General features: G+C 35.1%; 1 protein-coding gene across 1 annotated transcript in view; it reads left to right on the plus strand.

Moving 5' to 3' along the window:
* LOC150096376 (uncharacterized) overlaps nt 1–22293 on the plus strand; it is a 192795-nt gene that overhangs the window by 108600 nt on the left and 61902 nt on the right. Inside the window, exons 3-4 of the mRNA XM_090409046.1 lie at nt 3788–3928; nt 14784–14930. Of these exons, the coding sequence (XP_090265172.1) occupies nt 3788–3928; nt 14784–14930 (288 nt within the window). The remainder of the gene's footprint in view (nt 1–3787; nt 3929–14783; nt 14931–22293) is intronic.

Raw genomic sequence — 22293 nt, forward strand, 5'->3', positions numbered from 1 at the left:
GGTTAAGGAGTGTATGATAAAAGCAGCCGAAAACGTATGTCCCAAAAATGTGCAAGCATTTCGCGATATTTCTTTGTCCAGAAATACTGTGATCGAAAGAATAACCGAAATGGCAGATAATCTGCGTGACCAGTTGTAAGAAATATCCGCAAACGTATAGTGCTTTTCAATTGCACGTGACGAAAGTTTCGATATTCACGACGTGGCCTCCAGTAGCTTTGTTTCTTCGGGCTTGCGACGACAATATGAATATTATTGAAGAGTTCTTGGAAATGATTCCCATCCATGGAACTATTACAGGGGAAGACATTTTTGACGCCGTGTGGAGCATTTTGAAAAAGTACCAACTTCCTCTGAACAGGCTCGTAGCAGTGACAACCGATGGTGCTCCAGTAATGAGAGGCAAAAATAAAGGTTTTGCGTGAAGACAGTAAAGTTAAAGGAAATGTATCCAGACATTCCAAAACTGCAATCTTTCCACTGCATCATTTATCAGCAAATCCTGTGCTCCAAAGTATTGTAAATGAGCAGCGTACTCAAGCCTGTGACAAATACTGTGAACTTCATCCGATCCAGAGGTCTCAATTACCGCCAGTTTGCACAATTTCTAATTCAATTCATTCTCCAAGTCTAAAAGACTTGGAGAGTGAATTTGAAGGGCTGCCTTATTACACAGAGATTCGTTGGTTATCTTGTCATAAGGTTCTAAAAAGCTTTTTTTTTACTTTTAGAGGAGATCAAACTTTTCCTAGAAATGAAAAATCATCACGTTCCATTTCTTAGTGATCAGACATGGGTACAAGATCTAGCATTCTTAGTTGATATTTCAGGACATTTGAATGATTTAAATGTCAAACTTTAGGGTAAAGATCAGTTAATAACACACATGTATGATGCACTGACAAGTTTTAAAAATGTAAATTAGTTTTGTTTACACAATCATTTAAAAGAGAATATTCTAAATTACTTTCCTATGTGTGAACAGTTGAACAATAAGGATCAAAATTTTCCCTTTTCTCAATATTGCCCCAAACTAGAAAAGATTAAAGAAGAATTTGATAGGCGATTTAAAGCTTTTAAGGAGCAAGAATAAGTTTTTTTCGCTTTTTATTCATCCTTTTTCCTTTAATTTCGAAAAAGTTCTTAAATGTATTCAAATGGCACTTGTTGATTTCCAAAATGATTCCATTCTAAAAGCGAAATACCAAGAAGTTGGTGTACCAAAAATATACAGTTATTTAGGTCAAAAATATCCGGAAATAAAAAAAGTTTGCAGCAAATATTCTATGTTATTTTGGAAGCACCAATTATGTGAACAATTATTCTCAAGTATGAAACGTAACAAAACAACCCACAGATCAAGAATAACTGACGTCAACCTTTCTGCCATAATGAAGGTCGTATGCTCACAATCTTTGAATCCAAATTTATATATATATAAATTTGGACTCAAATAAATATATATATATATATATTTTTTTTTAATCCAAAAATATTATCATTTTTCCCGAAAATATAGACCCCCCCCAAAAAAAGAAATATATATATATATATAGAAGTATTTTATTTCAACACAAACACAAAAAATTTCAAACTAACAGGAGTCTCTGTAAATTTTTGTGATGGCTATTAATGAGAGTTTATACTTTTTTAAAGAATGTATAAATATATAAATATTTGATTTATTCAAATAAAATTTAATTTCGATTTAATTTGGATTAAATTATATCTATTGTAAATATTAATATAATAAAAATATTCTTTATATTATTATTTTTTTCAGTTGTCATAATCATTGTACATTTTTTATATGTCTTAGAATAAATGAAATTTTTGTTATTATTAATTTTCCAATTTATTTAATACTCATTTTTTCACTTTCCTTCGATTCTAATTAGTGCAGGTTTTTTTAGTCGAAATTTTTGCGGCCCACTTGAGATACAGTTTTATAGCAAATGGCCCGCGGTCCAATTGAGTTTGACACTCCTGCTCTACACAGTCAAAAGCTTTGAGGTAAATAAAGGAAACATGTGTAGGTCGTTTTGGTGTTAAAGGATCTTAATGATCTGATGTTGGCGCTGTGATCTCTAGTGCCTCTCATTTGCCTGAAACCAGCTTGGACATCAGGTAGTTCTTGATTAATGACCTGTTGTAGCCACTGTTGAATAATCTTCAGCAAGATCTTGCCTGCTGAAGATTATTCAACATGTTTGTTTCTCTGTCCATAAGGCCATTTTCGTTGTCTTGGTGTTCAGTCGGGTTAGCATATGGCTCTTCTGTGTCTTCTTTCTCTTTCTACTTGTTGTTGATTTTTTTTTTTTGCTGGTCGCTTAGTTCATTCCCATTGCAGTCCTGATTCCTGACTATTCCTTGTCGTGCAGAGAAACTGAATCGCATCATCTTCACTTCAGCAAACAGGGCTCTGGTATGTTCGTTTCTTTTTGCTTCTTCTACATGTTGGTATCGTTCATTTATCTCTCTTTCCTTGTCTTTCCTGTCATCACGCTGGAAAGCTGAGTTCAACGTTTTGTCTTCATCCTTGTCTCTCCTGCATTGGTCACCCTTCGCTGATCAGATGTTTTGATGGTGTTATCAGATAGCCATTTGTTTGTTTTCTTTGGCTTTTGATATAGCACATGTTTCTCGGTAATTTCGATAATAGTATCTCTAATCTCACGCCATTCTTCCTCAACCTTTTAAATCAAGGTTGAGTAAGTCAAACATTTTCTTCACTTCCACAGCATACATTGGTGATATGTTGTTGTTGTTGAGACTGACCTTTTTCTGGATGATGTCTTTCTTTTTCATGCACAGTTCGAGCTTCATTCTGGTCACTAATAGTTGATGGTCTGTGCTGCAATCAGCATCAGGTAGTGTCTTTGCAGAGGTGATGGCATAAAATGAAGTCAATCTGGTTCCGATGTTGTCCGTTTGGTGAGGTCCATGTGCACAAACGTCGTTTAGGTTGGAAATCACTTCACAATGCTGAAGTGATTTCCCTGACAGAATTGCACGAGATGATCACCAACTTCATTCCTTTCACCTAATCCAAACCCACCTACTATCTTGCATCTTCTCCTCCATTTACGTTTGCGTTGAAATCGCCCATAACGTTCAATAAGTCCTTCTTTTGTATTTGGTTTAGAGCATTTTGAAGTTCATCGTAGAACTGTTCTATTTCAACTTCACTTACACCTGAAGTTAGTATGTAAACTTTTAGCATGGTTATGTTGAGTGGTTTGCCACGAATTCGGATGGATATTATACGATCACTACAGCTCTATGATTCTGAACACATCTAGCCACCTGCTTGTTTGCAAATAAGGTAACTCCCCTTCTTCTAACACTGTCGCTTCAGGAAAAGTAGACTGTAAATTCGTCAGAATGAAACTGACCATTTCCTGTCCATTGTAAATCACTAAAAATCACGTCGAAAGCCTTTTGGTTTTGAGGTGAAACATGTTTCTTATTTTCGCTATAAGTTATTTAAAAGTGAAAATAGAACGATTATAGCTATTTTTATATGTACGTTAAGAAAGGCAGTTATATTTGATACTATCGGATGTGTGTGTATGTTATCTTGCTATGTATTAAGTAAATTGTAATCAGCTGCTTAACCATGTGTATTAATCAAGTTATAATCAATATCCTGATACCCTTTAGCAAGTTCAAATATTAAACAGAAATATATAACATTTAACGAAGATGGAATATTTTTTATATGTATATGTACATGTTGTTAATGTATCAAACCGTTTTCGTGATTTAACTTTTTTAATATTTTTAGGTATAGGTTTCTTCTTTGGAGAGCCGTGCGTAACTTCTTGTAATGATATCCTGTTCCACGTGTACTGCAATGCCAGTTCAGGTCGTTGTGAATGTCTTAAAGACTACCCAGTCATTGTCAACAATCGACAATGTGTTAAACGTAAGAAGCATTTATTGTTAATAAATGTTATATTTTTACAAATGTTACATTTTATGTGAGCTTGATTTGCTCCGAGTATGTTATTTCCTACCTATATCCAAATTTGTTATATTAAAGAGTCGTGGAGTAAAATAACAATATATTTAATTTTATTTTTGTTGGTTAGAATGTTTCAGATTCGTATCCGTAATGGTGCATTGACTTCAGGATAAACATGTTGTGTTCTAAAGAATGAAGCTCAATGATAAAAAATAATAAAATATTTACTGTAAACATATAATTATATACAGCAGATAATGCACACAAAGAATAAGTAAATGGCCATTTTAAGAATTATATAAATGAGCTCAATACTTTACAATCTCTCAAAAATAGGAATCCATTTCCAAAACAGGGATAATTTACCGTGGATTCCATATTGCTCCTTCAAATAATCGCTTGCCTTTCATTAAACACAAAATATTCCGATATACAAAGGCCTGATATGTATTATACTGTACTTTAATTATCAACTTCAATGTTCCTATCCTTGGAGAGTAATTGGAGATACAGATTGAAACGTAACCAAGATTAGTGAACATAACTCGGTAGTTGTTAATGCAAGGAGAGCCGAAAGGGGTCCTTCTTACTTGCTTGACTACCCTACTTTTTAGCGTTCCTCTTACCCAGCGACAGATGTTCTAGAAAAAAAACAACAACGAACGCGCATGTACGTTACCGAAATTCAAAGCAAAACTCAAGTGACCACATGGCTGCCGTTACTACAGTGTTCGCACGCTACAAGTATTTGACATAGAAACACTACGGTAAGCAACATAAACATACAACATTACTGTGATATTCCCTAAGCAAGTTTCCTATTTCGTTACATTGAAGTCTCCTTTAATTATGCTACTCTGTAACCATATGGCTGCTCCGCTAATACTTAAGCATATAACTGCATTACTAAATGCGAACAAATCACAATAACTTTTAGATTACCTTGCGTTATAAGGTAATCTAAAAGTTATAAAGTAATTTTTAAATTATAATTTTGTTTCTTTAATGAAAATTTTTACTGAATATACATACATATATATATATATATATATATATGTAGAAATTTTTTTACCTTGGGTATAATATATGTTAAAAATAGCACTGGTTTTTACTCCATTTCCCAAGTAAGGACAAATAAGTTAAGTTTGCGCCTGCAAGTAATGCAAGTCGAGCCAACTCGTGATAGAGTCTGAATAAGCTCTGATCACTATTCTTAATATTTACCCTTAATGCAAAACCCATCTCCTTGAGGAGATGTATGATGCTATGCATTAAAGGCAAGGGGCTACTACCCAGACCGGTTTCGACCTTTATTGAGGTCTCATCAGTGGGAGCCAGGCTTAGAAATACCAAGGTTTAAGTAATACAGAGCTTATATATATATATATATATATATATATATATATATACACCCTCTGTCCATAAAGAAACAGAACCTTTCGAAAATGGAAGAAACTAGTGGCGCCACCTGTTGTATCTTTTTGTTGTCTAAAGCGGCAACCTTCATTAGTGTTGTGTGAACTGTTTATAACATTTGTTTCATTACAAGCCGAGTTAAAGTGCTAAGAGTGACAGTGTGTTTTGACGAAAGGTCGGTCGTCACGATATTCATGCCGTACGCGACGAATTATCGCTATCAATCGCTTCCAAACTTCGAGATAAAACTCACCGGATTTGACCGTTTGGTCAGGCGGAATGAATTCTTTGTGGATAATTGCCTTGGAATCGTAGAAACAAATCAGCATTGTTAATTACAAAGATAATAAGCCGAAAGGCTATTTTACCGGCGAATTTGTTAATTAAGAGGGAGATGTTACATCCCGTTTTAATAAAGCGGGATTTAACATCTCCCTCTTAATCATGGTCTCTACTCAGCACTCCTGCGCTTTGTTTCGGGATCATACTCAAAACACCACGTTTCGTCACCAGTAACGATCGTTTCAAGGAAGTTTGAGTCCTTACGAGCGGTTTTAATGAGGTCCTTGCAGTGTTCAATTCGATACATTTTTTGGTCGTCGGTCAACTTGTGGGGAACAAATCGATAATTCAATTTACCAAGGCCCAAACTCTCGGTCACAATGTTGTGTACAGTTGATTTTGGAATCCCCACTTCATCTTCAATCAATCTCATGGACGATTTCGGGTTTTCTTTGATGAAATCACGCACTTTTTGGATGTTAACTTCACTCAATTCAGTTATTGGACAGCCCGGCTTTTCGTCGTCCTCAAGCGTCTCACGACCACTTTGAAATCGCTTAAACCACTCGTAAACTTGAGTACGGGATGAGCATTCATCACTGTATGCTTTTGAAGCATTTGATGCGTTTCGGTAAAGCGTTTACCAAGTTTAACACAAAAGTCAATCGCAGCTCTCTGTTTGAAACTCATTTTCCCACCGTTCATCAAAACACGCTGTCACTCTTGGCACTATAACTCGGCTTCTAATGAAACAAATGTCATAAACAGTTGACACAACACTAATCTAATGAAGGTTGCCGTTTTCGACAACAAAAAGATACAACAGGTGGCGCCACTAGTTCTATTTTCGAAAAGTTCGGTTTCTTTTTGGACAGAGTGTGTGTGTGTGTGTATATATATATATATATATAAACTGTTACGAAAGAAATTACTAAATAAAAAAAGTTCAAAAATAAACGCCAAAAGGAACAATCAAAACAGCATAAAATCCTACTTAGAATTTTACTTGATATTTTATGTAACTGTAGATTATATAGCCAAACATTATGGAATTACTTGCCTTTTCCTAAGCTTTAATTGATTGCATTCATGGTATTGAGGGAATGGATTAAATATTTTACAACGCCAATAAAAAGACTTGCCTATACTATTTTCCCCAATTCCTACAACCTTCAAGTGTTCAAAATACACATCAACAAACTCCTTTCTTCTTTCTAACCACGTGCCCACAGACGGCACTGTCGTGTTACGGTCTCGGGACCTCTCATGTGTGGTGCTGATATATACAGGGTGGCCCATAAGTCACGAAGGAATTTAAACATTTAATAACTTTTATTTATTTATGTTTGTTATAATGAAATAAAGAACCTGGAGATTTTTCTATTAGTTAGGAGAACCACATAACGTAAATGCCTTCCATTTTCGGCTTCACAAAGATGGTCCCTTCCTGCGCTTTGATCCCTTCCATGGCAGCTGTTAATGTTTCTGGCAGCAGCGACCTAATTTCTGCAAAAATATTTTCCCTCAGCTGTTAGATTGTCTGGGACTTGTTCACATACACCTTTTCCTTCAGATACCCTTACAGGAAGAAGTCGGGAGCCGTCAGATTCTGGACAACGTGATGACCAATAAATTACAAATCTTCGCGAAAGTTCTGACATTAAAATGGCATTTTCAAGATTTTGCACAATATTGTTCAATATTGGGTTGTGAACGTTTCCATGATGAATTTCCCAAATATTCTTTAGAATACCTGAAAAAATTAATAATAAAAAAGTTATCCACATTTTAAACTCCTTCGTGATTTATGGGTCACATTGTATAAAAAAGTTTTCTGATAAACTGGGAGTAATACTTATTCAAATAAATAGTATGGGGAAAGGCTGTTACAAACAACAACGGCAGATGAAATGAAGTAAGATAAAAAACATGGTTTCATATGTTTAGAGGTTGGACTGTGTATGGATGTTGACCAGTGGTTGCGCTAGTTCGCACATGATTAGGGGAAAGCGGAGGAATGTTAGTGGTTAGTTCAAAGGAGCACCGCTCATGAAAGTACCTATAAAAACGCATAATGCAGAAACAGAGCGTCTATGGGAGAGGGAATAGAGGAAGTCTGTCAGAGTAGAGTCACATATCAAGAGGACTGCCCACTTCGGTAATCAGGAGTCTCGTTTATGCCGCAATAAGCTGAATGTGAAAGTTATCCCTAGAAAGGGTGTCGACATTATCAAAAGTTCAAGAGAGTGAAGAAGGATCTTTCTTGCCGATAATAAGAGACAGGACTATGCTTTAATAGCAATGAAATTCACTAAGTTGTCTTTACCTGGGAATTAATGTAAAATAAGAAAAGAGCGGATTAGAGTATAAGCACTCCAACATTGATAAAGAAATCTGATTAGAGGAAGCCATCCACCATAATGCCCAAAGAACAAGGGAGGAAGCTGACGATCCAAACACAAAGGACAGGAGGGGGGAGGAGGAGGACCATAAGATGGTAGCTTGTTGAGAAGGCTTCGATGCTAGATGCGATCAAATGTCTTTGAGATATCAAGAATGACCATATGGGTTCCTTCAAACTTTTCAGGGCCTGTGTCTAAAGGTAAGTACGTTTAACGAGGAGGTCTGCTGTAGAACGAGAATGGCAAAAAGCAGATTGGCGATCATTCACTGATGGGTCTCCAGGCAGTGAAGAAGCTAACTGTTGATGATCTTCTCTATCATTTTCGAGAGTACTGAGGTGAAAACAATAGGAAGATAGTCTGATGGCTGACTTATCTCCCTTTTTAGGTACAGGTTGGATGAAGGCTTCTGTGCAGTTGGACAGACTCCAGATTAATATGATAGCTTTATATAGGCGAAACAGGATGGGTTTTAATTCTGAAGCACAACAGCACAGATACCATCTGGACCACGAGACAACTATCAAGACCAATGCAGAGTTTTGAGTTTTTTATGTCCTTCTCTATCGAAAGATCAGACGAAGCATGCACTGAGCAGTTTGCACTATTGAAGGAGGTGATTTGCCTCGATCGGCTAAACGGCTGGAGGAAAAGACTAATGCCAAGACGTCCTTGGGCGATGTTATCATGGTCCCATCAGGATGCAAGAGAGGTGGATACGAGGAGGTGAAGAAGGAGATACGCCCAATGGCCTTAGCGAGAGACCAGACGATTCGACTGCTAATTGACAAGGAGGCAAGCTTATTATATTTTGTACTTACAAAGTCTTCTTTAAATTTGTTGTTAAATTTTAACACTTGTTTCAGTCTATGTTGTGCTTTCGATGGAGGCTGATAAGCATGATACTCGAAAGCAATATCTTTAGTGTAAACTACAAGCTATGCAATAAAATTACATTTGAGGACGTTTATTTTCCAGAGGTAGTGTAAACGGCAAATAGTGCACTTCTTCTATAGTGCAACTCAGAGATAATGACTTTCTAATTCTGTGTGATTGAGAAGATAAAAAATAAGAATGCTTGCAGATTAAAAACCTGTAGACATGACTTGGAATTTTATATTCCTTTTGAATGACTATGAGACATTTGTATTTTTAATATGTTAGGGATAACATACTGTGACAATGAGCGAAGATTACTATTAATACGTAATATCTTCAAGGACTCATCGTGGGAGGGCACGCTACTTCACTATTAAGCACAACTCATCATCTCTTCTTAATCCTCCAACTACACAACTACCTCCAACGCACAGCGCCATCTACCAGCCACAACCAACAACAATTCTTTTTTGCCTGTTCACTGTGCAGGATCTAACATGCAATGATATACAAAGATCTACCGGTTGGTAGATCTTTGTATATGTTGGTAGATCTTTGAAAATCGCTCGGATTGGAAATATTGATAAACATGCAAATCTGTTACTGACATTATTATTTGTTTTCACGCCTAAAATATACGGTTTTTCACCATTACTTAATTATGAAAGGCTAAAGGATAAAACAGGGGCGTAGCTACAGCTTTTGCCGCTGTACCAAAAATACTACAAAAAATCAAAACGACGTATAGGGAAATAAATTAAAACTATGTTTATTTTTGAAATAAAATTTTGATTTCAATATTCTAAAATGTTATTTTTCTTGCTTTTCTGTTAGCAAAATCGTCGATGACATTGGCGAACCTATTTCATAGTCATGTAGGTAATTCTTAATCAATTTTATTTAGAAAGAAAACCTCCTCTCACAACTAGGCAACACTTACAGTAATAGTGAAGAAAATTTGCAGTGGTATTACAATATTTGGAACTGAGTTCTCGAAACTGTATTTTAGAATTAACTGCAAAAGTTCAAAAAGGTTCAAAGTGCCGCCCGGGGCGGACTACCCCCTCCGCACCCCCCCTAGCTACGTCACTAGGATAAAACACATGAAGGATAAAACAGGAGAGCTTAAAAAGTTAGTAAATAACAAATTTCACTGAAAACAATTTTCTTGATAATTTCATATTTAAAGAACTAAGCTGTAACAACATTTTTAGATGGAGCGATACCAGGAATTTGCTGCATTGACGACAAATAAGTATTTTAAAAAAAATAACAAAATAATTTATAATTTTTTTACGAAGAAATAACAATTGAAATATAATGTGCCAACTCTCTACATATTTATATATTTTCGTTCACTTTCAAGTATTGTCGAAAGAAATTCAATTGGCTTGTTTATTGGCAAATATCTATGCTAATTAGTCTTATCGCTGTCTTCTGCAGCACTAATCTGAATATTATTTAAATACGAAGCTACATAAACTGAACTCTTAGCCATAAATTATATATTACGCAGAACAAATTTCTTAAGTTGTACAAATATACATTTACTTTTAACTCTGATATGAATCAAAAATATTTATTTAAGACTTGAATACATACAACTCACTTTTCAACTAGAAATAAACTGCAGTGAAATGGCGAAGAGAGCACGTTCATTTTCATGTATTGACGCTTGATGGCGCTATGCTAAAAGCTATAATTCATTCAAAATTATATTGTTTTGTCAATAATTGAGGTTTATCTCGATTATTAAAAACCAGTGCATAACTAGAGTTGAAATGGAAGTGATGTGGCAGTATAAACAGCATAAATAACATTATTTGTCTAAAATGTACGATACAAAAATAGCACACATAATACAGTAAATAAAGAAATGCATCAGAATATACAGTATATGTAGATCACAAATCAAATGCCTAATGTTAGAATTCAAAATACATTTATTTATTATTATAAATGAAAAAAAAAAAAAGAAATATAATGTCAGCGGTTCAATGATATCCAGAACGCGTGGAGATGGTAATTTATCCTATTCAAAATTCACTTACTCCACCATCCGATTTCTTGGCTTAGATCCTGTAGATCTCTATTATTCCACTTTTCCATCAAATGCTATTGACTCGAGATGCTTCAACTTCTGTTCAATAATCAACCATGCTTGAAACTCGTACACTCCTTACAGCAATCATTACTAAACTATTATTGACATTTCCCGAACAAGTTATAACTGTCTTCCTTTGCATGCATGTGGAATGTTGCTTCGTCTTTAAGGCTTTTTTGTTATCGTGGTGGGTGGATGGACGTGCGCGGTCGTGAAATCAGTGACTTCGAATGAAGGATGAGAGCAAGAGCAAGTTGAGACGGTAAGAGTATTTAGGAAATCACTACTCTGTAGGATGGTCACGTATAACAGTGTCTTGGGCATACGGAAAATGGTATAATGAAGAGGGAAAAAAAATCAAGTCAGCACTGGATTTGTGAAACAAAAACAACTGACTGCTGTGAGAAATAGAAGGACGAAAAGTATCAAGTCCATGATAAAATGACTGCATAGTACAGTTAAGACCGTGAAGGAGTGTATATGAACGCACGATTCCAAATGAAGTCTAATAATAGTTGACTATTATGAGTATTACACGTATTCAACAAAAACGGTCCCCGACGACTAAGATGAGTTAATGTACATCAACAGTGGAAGCTAAATAACAGGAAAAAATCGCATAGAGTCATGAATCCCAGTTCCTGGTATCTCATACGACAGTGCTGCTGATGGCTGGAGTTACAAAAGGTAATTGTTGAATTAGGCAAATCGGTCGAAACAATCAAGATTTATCATGTCTCGGCGTTTCGAAGCAGTTGGTTCTGAAGGTTGGAGTAGTCCTATACGCTGCTGGGTGGACATCTTTAATAAACTTCGTATATAAATCCTGTTCATAAATAACCTGTTTACATAATTCAAATGTTTATTCTTTACGAAATATTTTAAGTTCTGTAGGAGACGAAGTGGTGTTTCAGTATGAAGCAAGTGTGCGTTACGTAAACAATTTCCTGGTAGTATTTTTTTGCTTGTTAAAAGAATTAAAAACAATTAAAACACTATTAGTCTCTCTTTCTAAGAGAGACTAATAGCGCTGAAACATGAAATATCATTTTCCCGTTCTTACAGAAAAGTGAACGGCTCTCCATCGCCCATTCCAAAATTCATAGCGAAGTATCGCTATAAGCATATTATTAGCCACTTTGCATTTTATACACAGGCGAATTTTTTTTTCTTTTGTTAGAATTTTTTTATATTACAAACAACTGGATTTTTTTTTTAAACAAGGAACATTTTTCCTAACTGGAAAACAGAATCAACAACGCATCACGAGGTTATTTCGGAGTAATTCCTTGTCTTTGTGTATTTACGAATTTATTCGAGTTGAATGCTTAAAAGGTCTAGAGAAATACTTAATCCATTTGTATTCATCCAAATCACGGAGGAGCTCAAATTTCGGATTAAATCGAGATAATTTCTATTGCGTTCCCTACCATTATCACAGAAGTACGTAAAACAACCCCCCTTACTCTTCTTTCTGTTGTAATTTATCTCAATTCTGATTAATTTGATTGCACTTATTTCTCTGGTAATTTCCAGTTATTACTGAAAATCTCCAGCAAGAAAATCAGGTAAGCTACTCATCTGATATTCATACTACACAGATATTATATATACCGTATATGTCGGTGTATAAGACGACTCTCAAATACTACAGAAAACCCCTCGAAATGATCTGATATTCATACTACACAGATATTCTATATGTCGGCGTATAAGACCACTCTCAAAATACTACAGAAAACCCCTCGAAATGATGGGTCGTCTTATACGGCGAGTATAAAAAGGGAAGCCTAATTTCTTGGATGAACATTTAGGTAGTTACAATACATCATTATATAAGAAAATAGGCAGTGTTTATAAACAAATCTGATTATTTTCTTACATAAATTTATTTAAAATATTACAATAGATGTAAGTCTTAAAAAACAAATAATAATTATTAATCTCAATTTTCATGTTAATTTTCTTCATCATCTGTTGAAAATAGTTCTTCAGATTCATTATTTAAATGATTGTCCTATGGATCCCAGTTCGAATCCGGTGAATCGATTTCGTTTTCATCGTCATCAGTGTCCCACAACAGATCATCTTCCGTACCATACATAAGATTAGAGATACCACACTTTTTAATGATTTTATTACAGTCTCTACTTTTACTTTATTCCATGCTTTGATCACAAAATTGCACAACATATCAAGTGATGCAGCGCGCATAGATCCACCTTTTGTAAATGATTTTCCACCAGTCAACATCCAATTATTCCACTCTTCTCGCATATGATATTTAAATAGTTTGTTCAAGCAGACGTCTAGTGGTTGCAATATAGAAGTTAAACCACCTGGTATAACAGCAATTTTTGTGTTATTTTTTCTAGAAGACATTTAGTATTCTCATTTAAATGACTACGAAACATATCCCATACTAATAAACTGCGTTTTTTCATTATACTGCCTGGTCACGTGTTCCATACATTATTTAGTCATAATTTCACACCATTTTCGTCCATCCATCCTTTTTCATGAAAATGTACAAAAAAACCTGAAGGAAATTTTATCTTAGGTTTAGTTTTACGTTTGAAGATGATCACTGGTGCTAACTTGGTTCCATCAGCCAAACATGACAACTCAACCGTAAACCTTGTTTTTTCGTGACCTGTACTTCGAACTAGCACACTCTTACTACCTTTAGATTTCACTGTTTTATTGCTTATCATATCAATACTCATAGGAGTTTTATCCATATTGCAATATTTGAACATAAATTTCAAAGAAATTCCTGTTCTTGTCTCAACTGAAGAATAAATTTATGGAAACTGGTAAGTTTGTGTTCAAGATCTGCTGGTAGGTTTTGAGCAATTTTCGTTTTTTGTCGTATTACTAGATTTTATCTGTTCATAAAACGATTACATCATCCTGAAGTAGCTTGAAATTCTATACTTTCATCTGGATTCAGTCTTGACCATTTTAGTACATATGTTCTAATCATATTTCTTGTAACAAGATAACCATTCTGCCTTTGTTCGATTACCCATTCTGCAACGTGATTTTCCAGTTGCGGCCATCGGGTGATCCCCGTTCTCATCGCACATTTTTTCTTTGGCAAGTTTTTTAAAATATCTTCTTTCTTCCTCCATTCTCTTACCATCTTCTAGGTTATGACAAACTTTCTTGCAGCAGCACAGTGATTAGTTTGCTTTGCCATTTCAATTACCTCATTTTAAATCGAGCTTCATACTTTCTTCGTTTTGTTGTTGGTTCCATGATTTTAAATGATAACAATTTTAATAATCCTAAAATTTAAAAAAATGCAAACGTAATAATTAATTAAAATTGGTGCTAATCACTTTTAATTAGGGTAATTCGCGTAAATACTAAATCTATGCTATGCAAAAAAATAACGGATATAACAACAATACTTAACGTTGCATTAATACAAGAAAGAAGAAATTGGGGGGGGGGGGGGGTTCTTATACAACCGACACAAGCTTAAAACCTAAAAATAGCCTAAAATTTAGGCCTAGTCTTATACGCCGGTCGTCCTATACACCGACATATACGGTACTTTGGATAGACTATTCTAGTAAGATAGCTTTACTATTATGGTATGAGTAATTTTATTGCTAGACATAAATCTGTTTCAAATGTTTAAATATAAGTCAAAGATTTGTAAATTTACTTGCAAACAATGAAAAACTGATATCACAGTTATTAACAATTTTGTTTTCTCTTATAGCAGCCCAAATTGGCGATAGCTGCAACCACACAGAATCCTGTGCCTTCAACGAACCTAATGCCATTTGTACACAAAAAGGAGAATGCATGTGCAAAGATGGATATCATAAAAAATCTTCAGATGAAGGTGTTGCATACTGCACCGCAGGTAGGTGGTACTGCGGGTCTCATTATGCTAATTCTTGATTCATTTTGAGCAGCGAGAAGTTCATTATGAAAGATATCGTTACAAACAGTCAGATTTACTGATTTTCACTGATCGTTCAAAATCAAAGCGTTTTCAAAGAGCAACTAATGAAGGTGTTACTAATGTGATACACGTGTCTTTTGATGCAATAAAACACTCGAGCTTTTCTTTCTCTTCAGGATGAAATTAATAACTTATTATTCCAATGTCATTATTATTATTATTATTTAAATTAAGTGGATATTAAATCCAACATCATTTCAAAGCCGAATACAGAAACAATAAACGTTTCGTGCGAAAAATGATCAGAGAGCTTGAAGAAATACACCGCCATGCCACAAGTTGCTGAACCTAATAGGAAAGCACGAACGCTAGAAGCGTCCGTATATCGCCTTGTATATATTGGTCCAATTTGATAAGGTTTCGCAATCTGACAGTTGTTTCAAACTCATTGGTTTTCGTCAGAGACCAGGCAGAAAGCTAAGAGAGCAAAAACTCCCAGTACTAAGGAACTCGAAGAGTCGGAGAGGTGTATTTTCCGTAAGCGAACTCTCGGCCGGTGCGTATTTACTAAAATAAAGAGCCAAAAGGCTTCATTTCGGCGATGCAAAATTATATAAATTAAGTGGATATTCCAGCAAGCTCTCTGGTCAATGTTTGCACGAAACGTTTATAGTTTCTGTATTCGGCTTTGAAATGATGTTGGATTTAATATCCACTTAATTTATATAATTTTGCATCACCGAAATGAAGCCTTTTGTCTCTTATTTTAGTAAATTATTATTATCATTATTATTATTGTACGAGCACCATCATGGAGTCGAAGATTCATCGCGAGAGACCTAATCTATCATATCTCTCTTTGAACCCTTCCTCTGAACAGACAAAGTACTGACATCTAACTGGTAACCCATTCCACTCATTCACAACTGTCCAAGCAAAAGTTCGAGTCCTCACGTGCCTACTAACCACAACTTTATTCAGCTTTCAAGGATGACCTGTTGTTCGGGCCCCCTGTAGCCAAGTGCTGAAATATTTCCCCTGTATCAATCCTATAAAACCGTTTAGAGTTTTATGGGATTTAAGTAACTTAATGTTTCTATCATATCCCCTCTTTTTCTCCTATCAACCAACTTCTGCAATCCTCACAGCTTCAATCTATCCTCATAGAAAACATTCCACAAACCACTTACAATTTTGGTCGCTCGCCTCTGAAACTTCTTCACCGCTTCCTCATCCCCAAGAAACACAGGAGACCACACCTGAGCACAGTACTCCACATGTGGACCTATCAAGGCTTTGTAAAGAGGAACAACTTCCTTATCTCTACTTTTTAGTGTGTTCTTCAATAGCCAAGTAATCTTATGATCTACTTAGCAACTTTAGAAATATAACTCTAAACTTTAACTCTCTGTCTACCACCACCCCCTAAATCTCTAGCTTTATTTCTTGGAATACAGTTCCATCAATGTAGTACACAGCTTGTAATCTTCGTGTCTCCAAATGCATACCTTTACACTTTCCCACATTAGCTTGACATCCGTTATGTTTTTCTCACACTGTCAGCCTCTTCAAATCATCCTACAAGTTCTCTACGTTGTCTTGATTAACTATTACTCTACCTAATTTCGCATAATATTGCGGGAATATAGCAAACAACTGAATATTTCTTTTCAGGTTATTTCCTATATGACTTATGTAGAAATTAAACAAAAATGGTCCAAGCACTGAACCTCGCGGCACACCACTAGTCACTTGTTTTCGTTTGATTCTGCACCTCCATATACCATTTTTTGATATCTGTCCACCCGCTTATCTACAAAATCAGTTCATATCCATTCCTATTTTTTTCTAATTGGCGTAACAGAGCTCCATGTGGTATTCTGTCAAATTACTTTAAAAAATCCAGCAGAATCATCGTGTAGCCATTCCTTTATCCAACTCAGCTCGATTATAAAACGTTAATTACTAAGGCACCACCGATCCTTCACAAAACCATGTTGACCGTTATATAGTACATATTCTTATCCACCCATTCTTGAATTCTCTTTTTGACCAATTGTTTCCAGTACTTTTACCACCATGCTCGAGATACTGATTGGTCTATAAGTTGCTACTGCAGTCTTAAAACTTCCCTTATACAAGTGAATTATTTTGCCCTCTTACCCCTCAATGGGAATTCTACCTAAGCTGAAACTTAAATTAAAGAGCCTTCCTCTAGATTCCCCTTAACTCTCTCTCATGCACTACTAACATCCTTATCCTGCAGTGTTTTATGCCATGGTACATATTTAAGCTTCTTCCTAAGCATGTCATAATCACCTGCCTTGTAGTTCCAAAAAATACCCCTTATTGATAGAATATTCCTCATGTTTTACAATCTCCCAAGTCAAGACTGCATGGTCACTTTCACCAATTGGAGGCAATGTTGTCAACTTGGTTATGGATAGCTTCTGATCCTATGACCAAGACCAATACTCACCCACCACCTAGTCCCCTCCATCGCATGCTGCCTTAATTAATTATCTCTCAGGTGTATAAATTCTATTTCCCTCCATGTGATCTTTCTTCCTTTCAGTCTATATCTCCACAGTTCAAGTCCCCCATAATAATCACTCGACCTGTACTCATTGTACTCATTTGACCATGCATGTCTTCCAGATCATCTGTGAAACTCCCTGGCATATAGTAACAACCAACCAACTGTGTGTTTTGTCTTACGGGCCTTAACCTCATAGCAGCCTGCTTCAAAAGAACAGCCATCCTCCCACCTGTCTCCTAATCTTTTTGGTTGCAATTCATCTGATATCATAAGCAGTACTTCTCCCCATCCTATCTTTCCTGAAAATACTAAACCCTTCATATTCAATCCCTGTAACTACATTATTATTATTATTATTATTATTATTATTATTATTATTATTATTATTATTATTATTTGAGACCTCCAATGGAGTCACAGATTCATCAAGGGAAGCTATAAATCATCCAAACCAACTATCATACCTTCCCTTAAATTCATTCATGCTAGATGCACTCATTACCCCTAAAGGCAAACTATTCCACTCACTCACTGCTTTGTGGAAAAGCCTCTTACCCTTTTCTTGACTGCGAAGAAACTTAACTACCATGGATGCCCCCATCTTCACTTCCCACCTTCCATATAACGAAACATTTCATCAGATGATATCCTATAACACCCATTCAAAAGTTTATAGACCTCTATCATATCACCCTCTTTCTCCTGTTAACCAGAGTCTATAATCGACATACTCACAATCTGTCCTCATAATCTAAATTCCATAATAAAATCGCAAATAAAATCCCAAATCCTATACCCTTTCAAATATAATGACCTTTATAAAGTAGTAATTTTTGACTTATAAGTTGGTATACAGAGGAATTTCTATTAGCACGTAATCCTTGCTATTTTTACTTCATTATCAGTGTTATATTACTATAATCGTATTATAGCATATAATCATTATCAGTACATTTTTCCTAAGTTCGTATTATCTTCTCCTCATATCAGTGTGACGTCTGGCGTTATTATATATTGTAATTATAATATTATAATTGTTTTAGAGGAGCACATATTTCTCAATATGTGCTCCTCTTAATCCGTATTTTGCTATGCCATCTGCCTATAAATGGAGGAAATGTAGTAATAGTTTGTATAATAGAACGTATTAATGACATTATTCTTATAACATTAAAGAACGACTAAACGTATTAGTTAAACCTAAATCATTGAATGATATACATTTCGCGGAAAGGTAATTTATAGATATCACGTGACAATGGCATTACTCATAAGTCTTTGAAAGCTCTCTTTTTTTTATTTCCCAATTTAGTCTTCACTTATGAAATTCGTAAAGATAATGTAACATCGGAGAATGGTTCGTTAATAACTGAAATGTTTTATTCATTTTAATTCTCCTCGTATAAAAGTTACAATCCTGAAGAATAAGAGAAAAATAATTGGTGATGGTAGTCATATGGCTTTTGAATGGAAGGAGAGGCACAAAGCTACAAAATAAATAAAAGCTCGCTTAATGAGTGAAGCAAATGAAAGTGAAGGGGTCGCACTCAACTGAATCACACTGTGTGTGTGTGTGTGTGTGTGTGTGTGTGTGTGTGTGTGTGTGTGTGTGTGTGTGTGTGTGTGTGTGTGTGTGTGTACAATCAGAAAGATAATTCAGACATAATAATTAATCATGCAATTACAGTAAAAATTATTGCATTGATCACTTAAACATTAATTATTTTGAAAAGAATAATTAATGTTTAATTATTATTTTCGAAATAATTAATGTTTAATGAACATGTATTAAGATTAACTTAATACATGTTCATTGAAACAAGTACTACAAATTGTATCACATTTCAATAAAATCCATTCTAATAGAATCCCAAAATAACTTGTGAGGAAGGGAAATTTAATAATTGCTTATGTATTTTGCGCAGAGCAAATTGTACGCATTTTGAGATTGGTAATTAAAAAATGAAAGGATTTACAACATGTGTACTTTATCCTCAACGTAATGGTAGGTGGGGTAGCCATAATACTTTACTAGGGAATTATTATAGAACAAGTTGGTTTCCAGTTGCTTTCCTTGTCCAATAGTATTCTAAGTACACATACTGGCTATTGAATCAGAGATGTATGTTTTCCGTAATAGGCATGAGACTGCCAATACCGATTCTCATCAATTAACTGCGTATAGTTCGGTGAGATATGGATCGCGAACGGCCTTCATTAAATGCTTCAGTCACACACACACACACACACACACACACACACACACACACACACACACACACACACACACACACACACACACACACACACACACACACACACACACACACACACACACACACACACACACACACACACACACACACACACACACACACACACACACACACATCGTTCTAATTCAAGGGTTCTAATTCAATGGCCGATATGTGTAGTATTCTCCCTATTTATAATGAAAGAAATCATATTTTCTTAATTAAAAATATATATTTAATGAGTAATGAGAGGCTCCCCCAGCAGGCCCTCTTTGCCAAGCCAGAGGGTGGAAGGCCAAGGACTTTCTGGATAGATTATATCCAGAGCCTTGGATGGACACGTCTGGCAGTCCCACCAGAACACCTGAGCTTGGTGGCTGAGGATCGTGACCATTGGAAGTTCCTCTTGCAGCTGCTTCCCCCCAACAACCCAATCAGGAAAGGTGGGCCTTGAAGATGGATCGATGGAGTAATGAGTAATATGCATTATGAAAATAAATATTTTTAAATAATCAAATCAATTCCTGTTATCGTCAAAGGTTTCTGATCATTTGCAGCTCTTACTATTCAGACTGTTGACATCGAATTTGAATATAGGTCTCTGGGCTTTCTAAATTTTTATCAGTTATCGACACTCTTTTTATTTATTTATTCGTTCATTCATTTTCATTTTGTATTAAAAAATTACACTTGTCTAGTACAAAAGTTCCGATCCAAACGCAGCAAAACGTGGTTCACCTGACTGCATTTAAAGAACAGCATTAAAACATCAAAGCATCTGAACAAGGTATCGGTATAACTACTATGGCAGAATTAACAAAATTTACAATTTAAATTTTAAAAGAAATCAAAACATGGAAGTAAAGGAAGCAATTGTTTTTTTTTTCAAACAGTATTGTTTTCTTTTTTTCTCCTCAAAATCCGATAATAATAATATTAATAATAAAAGTTCCAAAAAATACAGAATAATGCGACTGTCTGAAAGAGAACGAATTGAGAAACCGTCTTACAGATGTTGCATAGATATTGTCCTAAGCTTAGAAGTATCAGACTTTACTGCATTCTTTGATCATGAAATAAACCTTAGAAAGATATATTGTCCTTCTATCTCTACAAACATTGCAGCATTAGATATTATAAGGTGTTTTAACTCTGGCAAGTTAAAAACACTTGGTTAAAACGTTTCAAAGGCATATACCATCTCCTTCATCAGACTTGTATTAGTTAAGGCTTGCTATTACGAAATGTAACAGCAAGCCTTAAAAAAAGCAAGCCTACAAACATTGAAATAATGTTGGAATTTAATATCCACTTTGCCTATGTAATTTTACATCGACGAAATGAAGCCTTTGGGTTCTTTATTTAGTAATGCATTTATATGTCTAGATAGCAAGTTAAAGATTCGAGGAAAAAAAACATGAATTGGAGTTCATGCTTTCCTTTGGTAAGGGAAAACACATCACCATCATTTTCAAATTCCTGGCATGTACCGTCAAGGGGTATACAGGTTATTATGATAGTACTACGAGAGAAAGTTACACTATTACTAACTTCCAATTGACAATTTTCCTCCAAATTAATCTGCTCTCTGTCAAGATTCCAGTATTTACTATTTACTTTATCAATCCGTAGATTCTCCCTCTGGGTCTTTTCCCTTCTAACCTGGCATAGAACACTTGTTTTGTTAATATTTCCTCTCCCATTCTGTTTAAGTGGCCATACCACCTGAGATTAGCTCTACCAACACATTCCTGAATGCTAACAATATAAAGTTCCTTCCTGATATCCGTTTTTAATATGATACTCTCATTGACATTCTCACGCAGCTCTCGGATTCATAAGTTAAATTGGTTTGAAAATTGTCTTGTAGCAACTAGTTTAGTGTTTTGACTAATTTATCTCATATTCCATGTAAATCTATTCCACCGGCTTCCAAACCTACTAGCTTTGCTAATTCTGTGGTCTATTTCTATATTGAATTTGATATCTTTACTAAACGTTGTGCCTAAGTAACTGAAATATTTTACTTGTTCTACAGATTCTCTGTTTAGGGTGCACTTGATGTTTTCAATGTTTTGGGCTATTTTCACTATATTTTTATTGATGATTTTCATATCAAATTTATTACAACACTTATTCAATTTAGTCAGGGAAATGCAGATTTGTAATGGATTTATTTTGAAGTATATCATCATCTGCATAAAGTAAAGAGCTTAGATATCTCCAGTTTTGATATCAGGTTTAATACCACTTCCCTTCATACTATAATTCATATGCGTAATGAATAACAGTAGAAATAAAGTACATCCAAGTAGAGATGATTTAACATCAAACCATCCTCCTGTACTTCTAATTCTAACTGATGACTTACAACTCAAATATCGACTCAATTCTTGTTAAAACAAACCAAATCTAGTTAAAATCCTTGTTATATTCACATGCTTTCTCATCTGTTTGTCTTTAAGCGAAAATCTAGTCCTGACAACCACTATTTGGCCTAAATCCAGCTTGTTCTTCACCTAGCTTC

The sequence above is a fragment of the Typopeltis vanoorti genome, chromosome 19 (assembly GCF_054136105.1).
Source record: "Typopeltis vanoorti isolate ZY-2024b chromosome 19, IOZ_Tvanoo_1.0, whole genome shotgun sequence".
Lineage (NCBI taxonomy): Eukaryota > Metazoa > Arthropoda > Arachnida > Uropygi > Thelyphonidae > Typopeltis > Typopeltis vanoorti.